At 32.5% G+C, this 9,368-nt stretch overlaps 1 protein-coding gene across 1 annotated transcript in view; it reads left to right on the forward strand.

The window, feature by feature from the left end:
- LOC108723049 (uncharacterized) overlaps positions 1-9,368 on the forward strand; it is a 43,280-nt gene that overhangs the window by 21,012 nt on the left and 12,900 nt on the right. The window contains exon 2 of the mRNA XM_018448522.1: positions 1,446-2,471. Within this exon, the coding sequence (XP_018304024.1) occupies positions 1,452-2,471 (1,020 nt within the window). The 5' untranslated portion in view covers positions 1,446-1,451. The remainder of the gene's footprint in view (positions 1-1,445; positions 2,472-9,368) is intronic.

Genomic DNA, 9,368 nt, shown 5'->3' on the forward strand with positions numbered 1-9,368 from the left:
ATTTTTTGTATTATGGCACATGAAGTTATAAATAGATTTTTATTCTGACTTTTGATGAATTATAAATCGTTTAAAGCTGTTTAAAGATAGTATAGTAATTTAATTCTCTTGACGTGCGCTGTAGTAACTTTAAAAGAATACGTCAGTTTCATTATTTGTCTACTAATTTACAGTTATAAATTCAAAAATTTTAATTTCGAAAAGTACCGACTTTTTAAAAATCTTATCTTTAAAATTGTATTCTTTTGGGATGAAAGTTACTTATTGGGGATGTAGAAATAGATAGTGACGGAGGATGAGGGGATAGTTTGCTCGGTTATCTTCGATCAAATAGGAAAACACTTCTCTAATACGCGTACCTTATATGACACGTACGAGATTGCGGAAATCTAAGCGTATCATTGTGAGCATCACGGATAAATTAAGAAGAAACAAATGGTCCCACAGGCATAGTTTCGATGATGTCATGAGCCCAAGGGATCAATCGGAAAGTCAAGTGATAATTGCGACAATCGCGAGTATGCTTCCCAACGAGACACTCAATTCATCCTTTTCGTAACGTTTCTCTTTCTGTCTTCCATCGCTTTCTTTCGTTTTATGAGTTACATGTGTCCCGTAAATATTATTATAATCACAATGATCCAAAAATAAGAACTGCGTAAAATAATAATAGGCATATTTTTCTAAGAAAGAGCATTAATCTAATTGTAAGACAAAACAGACATATCTTATTTTTGTAATGATATCATTAAAATATACGAATTATAAACAATTATAAAATCCACAAAGGAATTATAAAATTAAAATAAGAGTGTGCGTATTTACAAAAACGTTATTAGATAATTATAATTAATTGAAAGATAATTAAATTACGTAATATGTATATTAGAAATCACATGCTGGTTGTATAATGGATACATTTCTATTTTATACACGGATTATTTTATACATATATTTATTACATGGATTACATTTATATATATATATATATGCATATATAAATAATGACAAGAGATAATGCATACTCCATATGTTCGATGTCATTTAATTCGGATGGAGTCAGACTCAAGAATTATAATTAAGAACAATCCAAACTAACTGTCGAAAATGGACGATCGAGTTTAATTACAATTAATAAAGATTTTTTATCAGCAACGACAATGTAATACCATCAGAGTTACGGAATAGATATATAAGACAAAATGTTGAAGAAATGGAAAAGTAATGGGTTTTTTCAAGCAGTATCAGACTTAATTGTTACGCGGTTGACTCCACAAAGCTTATTAAAAACGGGAATGTTTCGAATATCGTTTATTATCACAACGTTAATGTATTAAATCTTAATTTAATTTATATTTAAGACCATCTTAAGTATTGTCTTAAATATAATGTCTTAAGATGTTATAAACCAATTATAATTTTTATAATTACATGTTTTTGTTTAGTTTCCGATGGAGAATCAGGGTTATGAGGAGGATCAGTCGCGCGCAGCACAAGAGCAGTCCACCCTTGAGTCTCGCCGTCGCGATCAGCAGCTTTGCACGGATCCGATAGATGTAATCGATAATCCCGTTGTTGCGAGGATCACGCCACATCCCGAAGGCAACCTGTACGAGGACATCGTGATCGATGCAGGAACCAACACTTGCGAGCTTTCTGAGCGGACGTCTTGCTCCGACGAGTCTCGAAATTTGTCCGAGACTGGAGGTCTTCTGGCCAAACAGGCTTGGATTAACAGGCCGCTATCCTCAACGATCGACAGGCCCTTTCAACAAAACTCAACATTATTCTCTAGAATCAGTACGAATCACGACAGCACGACCACTTCATCCAGGACAAGTGAAGATGATCCTGAAAGAGTCTTTGGGAAATCTCGCGATCTCCCAGTACCTTCTCTCTCCGACGTTTCAGAAAATGTATCCTTGTCTCTTCAAGCGAACGAAGACTCGTCGCGAGATGCCTCGGTGACGCAGTCCGATCGCCGACCGAATCGCAGACGCAGGAAGAAGGACTGCAAACATTGCAGAAGCAAATTAGCCGACGCGGGCTCTTGCGAGAAATTGGACGAGCTGATCGATAGCAAGGACACGATTCTGAAAGAGAACAGAGACAATTATCTGGATAAGCATCCAGATGCGTCCACTCTCCTGTTCCGAGAGTCACTTCTGAGGCCGCAGAACATAAAGGTCTATCCGATCGTGAGTAGGACGAGTCTTCGAGATATCGGCACGAACAGAAGTTCCTCGGCCGCGTTTCCCGCATCCGAGTATGGAGTGCATAGAACAGAGAATGCGGCCAGGTTCCTGCTAAAAATGTTGGGCCAAGTTGTGGAGGGTGCTCAGAACAAGATACTGGGAGTGCCGGGGAATGGGACTGATATGAGGATTAACTCAATATACTCGCAGGACCGTTGGTACAACAAGGAGTCGCAGATATTCTATACCGACGTCAAGGATCAGAATCCCTTTCAGGTAAGTTGTTAAATGTAAGCATTGCCTTATCTCTTGTTCCTTCCATTTCTTTCTTGCCTTTTTAAGTATTATTAAAATTTATAGATCGATGTTTTTTTTATGACTTCTTGAAAAGTTTCATTGGACAATATTCTTTAAATTGAAGCTAAGAAAAATGAGTAAATTAATTATTTAGAATTTAATTAGTACAGAAAATCGACCTTTTCGGGAAGGTATCAATTTTCATTCTTTGCATTCTCCACAGAAAAGAGAAATAATAATGAGCATAGTAGATAGAATCATTTTACTTGCACTTTGCAGTTTATTTGTTTTTTTGACGCAATTAATATTAGTTTAAAAAGATTTTCGATTAGAGAGAGAGAGAGAGAGAGAGAGAGAGAGAGAGATGCAAGAATCGCAGAACAACAGAAATTCGAATAATGAAGAGAAAAAAAGGTGGTTTACGATTTCCTATATTCCAAATACAACAGAAAAATTTATTAAAATAATGAAAGATCTTAATGTTAGTGTTTTTTTTAATATGAATAAGCTGGGAAGAGCATAAAAGAACGTCCTCTCCATCAATATGAACAAAAATGTTGTTTATAAAATTTCCTGTAAAAAATGTGACGCGATATAAATCAGATAAATTAAAAGAAAGTTAAAAATGAGGATTATAGAACATAGAAATCAAATTAACTGGAACACTAGTAATAAATCTGTTATTACCAAACACAGGTTGTGTTTTAAACATGACTTTGATTGTGAGGACGTTGAGATCGTTGAGATTATAGATAGAGAAAGATATTTAGGAAAATGAGTGATTTCGGAGATGTTACATATAAGATTACAGACAAATTCACTTAATTTGTAATCTGATACGGAGTTTTTTCACCATTATGTGTCTGTTCTTGATAGCCTTTAAATTTGTAAGAGTTAAAAATAATATATATTTCATATGTTATACAATATCTACTTTTAATCTGTTAACGAATTCCTTTTTTGAAAGAATATATATCAATTTTATTATCGAACTTTGTTCTCTCACCGGATATAATGTCAGTGACACATCTTTATTATTTATTTGTTACTTGTTCTTTATTGTTTATTTGTCATTGCATATAACGTTACTTTGACTCATACTATTATTGGTGCGCTCAGATATTAACGTTTTACATCTTGACGAGAATAGATAGTCTAACGATTATTACTCAAAATTTGATCATTTTTACTTCATAGTGGCACTATTGTTTTGCATTCTTGATGGTGAGTTGAATGTAAATAATTAGTTTCTTACTTAATCCTTTGGTGTGTATGTGTGTGTGTGTGTGTGTGTGTGTGTGGAATCATCTGTCTCACTAACTTATTAGTAAGAGAACTTAATAATCATACAGCTATTAGGAAGGAAGATTCATAATGGTTAAAGTTGTGTAATCATATTGTTCACTAGATATGCATTGCTCTTCTATTCCCCGTATAATATATAAACCCTCTGAGAATAGTCTGAAGCATGGCCGAAACGTTCGGATCTGTAGACTATGAGAAAATAGAATACAAAGAAGTTAAAATACATATATATATATATATATAGGATGTTTGGAAAATAATAAAAAATCTTTCGCATAGGGGGGCAAAATGGACTAAACTGAGAAGAAAAGTCCTCTACCATTTTACAATTTTCGCAATAGTTAACAAGATATTAATTACTAAAAATTGTCGAAAATTGGTATTCAATAATTTTTTTTTCAAATACTATTAACTTTACAGAAAAACTGTAAGAGACAAAAATGGTTCATTTTCTTTTCATAAAGAGCTAAGAATTTTTTCTGAATTTTTTATTAACTTTTTAGTATTGCATTTTCTTATTTTTACCAACATGAGAAAATACAGTATTAAAAAATTCTGAAAAAATTCCCAGAACCTTATGAGAAAAAAATAAACAATTTTTATCTCTTACAGTTTTTCTGTAAAGTTAATAGTATTTGAAAAAAAAAATTATTGAATACCAATTTTCGACAATTTTTAGTAATTAATATTTTGTTAACTATTGCGAAAATTATAAAATGGTATAGGACTTTTCTTCTCAGTTTAGTCCATTCTGCCCCTATGTGAAAGATTTTTCATTACTTTCCAAACACCCTGTATATACAGGGTCCGGCCGAATAATATGTAAAAACGGGTACGACGTGATTCCTTATGAAAAAATAAACAAAATATATAGAAAATTTTTCGATCTTCTGCTTAGTTTTCGAGAAAATCGAGTTTGAAAATCCACTGCGTACGTATGCTGTTGCGGCTAAGCTACGGTTCGAGCGACGTATAAACAATTGGCTGCGTTCAGCAGAACGTTTGTTTTGCAACTGTTGGAAGTTTCCTTCGCGCTAATTGGATCATACTTTTAGATCTAGAAGAATGGTCCTATCTCAGCAGACAATCATAAAACGGTTGCAAAACTGTTGAGTCTGCTGAACGCAGCCAATGTTTACACGGATTCTAAAAGCTAAGGTTAAGGAAAAACACAAAGACAATTTTTAGTGAACAAAATTTTATTTTATTAATTACAGTATTGCTGGAACTATTGTCTTCGTTGTTGGATACATAACCGTGCCCGCCTAATTATCGATGTCTGAACCCTTGGCAACATATTTTGGTTTTTTAATTGCTCGAACGCGTGATTAATTGCTACTTAATTGTTACTTGAACAACATAACAGTGACCCACAATTTACATCGTTCATTTTATGGACAGATGAGGCACAATTTACGAGAGATGGTACTTTTAATATCCATAATACACATGTGTGGTTTTCTCAAAACCTGTATGCAACGCGAGAAACTTATTTCCAACACAGATTTAGTGTGAATGTGTGGTCTGAAATAGTCGGTAATCACATAATCGGACCGTACTTTTTGCCGGATATTTTAACGGGAGAAAGATATTTACATTTTCTTCGCGATGATTTGTCAGATTTGTTAGACGACGTGCCTTTTAATATTCGGGAACGATTGATCTTCCAGGAGGATGGTGCTCCACCGCATTTCTCCCGAGAGGTAAGAAGATATCTTAACAATAAATATCATTGTTGGATAGGACATGGAGGCACAATCGCATGGCCTTCAAGATCCCTAGATCTCACACCCTTAGACTTTTATTTGTGGGGGCATGTTAAAGAAATAGTGTACAGTGAAAATATCGAGAGCTGGGACCAATCAGTACAAGCAATTAATCACGCATTCGAGCAATTAAAAAACCAAAATACGTTGCCAAGGGCATCGATAATTAGGCGGGCACGGTTATGTATCCGACAATGAAGACAACAGTTCCAGCAGTACTGTAATTAATAAAATAAAATTTTGTTCACTAAAAATTGTCTTTGTATTTTTCCTTAACCTTAGCTTTTAGAATCCGAGTAAACATTGTTATAAACACTATACGCGTTATACATCGCTCGACGAATCGTAGCTTAGCCGCAACAACATACGTACGCAGTGGATTTTCAAACTCGATTTTCTCGAAAACTAAGCAGAAGATCGAAAAATTTTATTCTATATATTTTGTTTATTTTTTCATAAGGAATCACGTCGTGCCCACTTTTACATATTATTCGGCCGGACCCTGTATATATATATATATATATAATATTGTTTTTTGTACGCTAATATCTTCTGCGTTATTGCTCTCAGTTGCTTTTGTTACACTATTATATTATTTGAAATATTGAGGGCTTATATATTATCACGATTTTAAATTTATTTTTAAATCTTATTCATAGAATGAAATATTATATTATAATTTAAATATTTGTTCATAAATTTTTACTATATATATTTATATATATGTATAATTTAAAGAAAAATGTATTTAAAATACGAATACTCATTAAGAAAATATTTAACTCAATTATAATTATTAAGTTATATTTTATCTTTATTTCTGAATTTTGATTCCTGAAATTTCGATATCTTAACAGGAAGATGAAAAATGTCGTTTTTTAATTTGCGGAAACAAAAGTGTTGTTACACGATATAGCAATAGAATTTTACATTACAAATCAGTTAATCAATAAGTTTATAAGGGAGACACAAGAGACTAAGACAAAATAAAATCAATATTAAGAAAGTCTATCGTATGTTTTTTATATCAACTATTTTTTTTCTACATCTGTAAATTATTTGATGTGGAGATAATAATAGAATGTAATATTTTAATTCAATTAATTGATATATATTGTATATTATATGTTAGGTATAACATGATACAATGATACGAGAATACATTTAGAATTATTGCTAAGGGTGTTGTGTGAAGAGAGTTGGGGAAGAGAGTTGGGGAGAGCCACCGTGTCCGACTAGTTTCGATTTAACGACTGACTGTTAGACGACACGTTTAGTTGAGCACTTTGTCGCTATGCGGCGCGTTTACGCGTAGGTTTCTCGTATTTAAGATTCACCGAGTAGCCAATATTAAGGACTTGAGCGGAGCCGAAAGCATACTTACCTGGCGCAGAGGCTACCGTGATCAGGAAGGCGGTTCCTCCAGGGCGAGGCTCTTCCATTGCACTACGGTCGAGCTGACCCTTGCGAATACCCCTAAAGTGGGTATCTCGGGCGTATAATTTTTGGTAGTCGGGACTGCGTTCGCGCTGTCCCGGAGTAAATCGATCCAAACAAAACAGTTTTTTTTCCTGCAGCGTTCTGAACACTGAGAGTGATTACTTACAATTTTTGTCCTTGTCTGAGTCGGACGCGTCAGTATTTCTCCCTGTGAGAGAGATATTTAAACAAATAAATTTTTGCTGATAATTTTTTTTTATTAATATTAGAAAATTATATATTAATTTATATATTATATATGTTATATATTAATAAATATTATATATATTATACATATTATATATATATTAATAAATATTAATATATTTTTAAAATAAACTAAAAAATTTCCATTGAGATCAATTTTAATGTTTATAAATTTCGCATATGGCTTAATAGAAGTCTTAATATTGTGTTATATGTGTAGATTTATATATAGAAAAATCTATTTTTAAAATTATTATATAAAATTATAATTGAGATTGTGCAATTATTTTGCAAGTCTTTTTTAAAAAGCCGGGATTAGATCGCCGATTACGCGTGCATCGTTCAATTTTGCAAATTTCGTGGCTTTGTCTACTCAATGAGCGAAAATTAACGTTCGGAGACGTACGTACAAATGCAAACGCAAAACACGACGCCCGCCGTGTTACGTCACCGCTGCACATGTGCACGCTGCGCGTGCCGGAGTGTACGCATGAGCAGGCGTAAAAGAGAGAAAGAGAAGCCCAACTTTTAGAGCTTCGTGACAGGAGCGGTCGATCGACATCTTTGACATTCCGTGGCGGAGTGTACAATTGTGTGACTGCTTTTACCTCTTTTTTGCGCGTCGTTAAATGTAATCGTTTTCAGTTAGTGGCGCTCGTGAGAGTCGAACAGGCTTAAATGCAGGTAAAGTTTCATCGTCGGATATGCTCGTGTAAAAAAATTATCTGGTACTTAAGAAACGCATTACTAGATCTCGATGTAATTCTATACGAGTAGTCATGTTTTCTAATATAAAAAGAATATTATGTGATTTTTCTGTAAATATATATTTTTTATTATATGTATATACGAGTATTTACAGAAACATAATTAATAATAACATAATTAAATAATATTTATACAGAAGTATATTACAAAAATATATACTTATAGGAAATAAATTACATATAAATATATTTATTTTCTATGAATATATGTATATTCATAAATTTATTAGATTGTATTATTGTATTTTTTTTTTGAAAATTTCTAAACATGTGCGAATCGAAGTTCTTTTGACGTCGAATAATCGAATCGAATCATTGAAATATAATTTTTAATTTGTAATTATATATATTATTAGATTAAGTTTTAATATATACATAATGACAAAGATTTTTATGTAAAAATAATAACTATATACTATAAAATCACTTTAAATATACATGTAATGTAAATATTTAATTTAAAACTAATAAAATATTGGGTTAGGGAAAAAGTCCCTGTATAAATTGGTAAAAAGACTTTAACAACCCATATATTCTATTTAAAAAAAATTGCCAATTATATTATACCACTTGATAGAGCAACGTTTCATCTTTACCTAGCAAACACTAAATATTCTCGAAATATTCATAAAATATTTCTAAAATCCCAAAAAAACATTCCAAAAATACTCTAAAATATTCCGAATATTTATGGTATGTAAAAGAAACATTCAAACGTCGGTTAAAAATTTTATTTGTATATCGTTACATATTCCGAGAACGTTCCATATAATCATCCATATAAAAATTAAAATTGAGGAATATATATTTCATATATGTTCCTCAAAATTTTAATTTTTCCAAAAATTCCAGGTCAGGTTCGTCTTTTTTTGTTTAAAAACAGATTCCATAAATTAGTTTTTAAACAAAATTTTATTTTGGTTAATACATTTAATGTATTTTCACCTTAGAGTCCAATTTTGGAGCTTACTTCACAGACGAAGTGTTGCGCTCCTTATATTTTTTTCCAGATGCTTCTTGTTTACGAGCAAATGCTCGTCGCCATGGCCTTCTGTTGGCGGAGATGTGTATTGCTCGCTCGCTAGCGATTTTCGTGAAATATACAAGAAGTATTCACACAATATTCTGAATATTTCCTCGACATTTGCACATTCTATGACGATTCGTTTACTGTTCCGGAACATTCAGTACATTGGTAATACGAATCGAACTTTCTGTGAATATTTAGCGTTAGCTGGGTAAGAATCTGTATTTATAATTGCGATACGATGATTTTTAACGGAGTTACGAGCAATAAAGTCAGAATGTTCCTTTTTACTTAAACCGCGAGTAACTCAGGAACAAATTATAGG

This window comes from Mycetomoellerius zeteki, unplaced genomic scaffold, assembly GCF_001594055.1.
Source record: "Mycetomoellerius zeteki isolate Tzet28-1 unplaced genomic scaffold, Tzet1.0 scaffold221, whole genome shotgun sequence".
NCBI lineage: Eukaryota > Metazoa > Arthropoda > Insecta > Hymenoptera > Formicidae > Mycetomoellerius > Mycetomoellerius zeteki.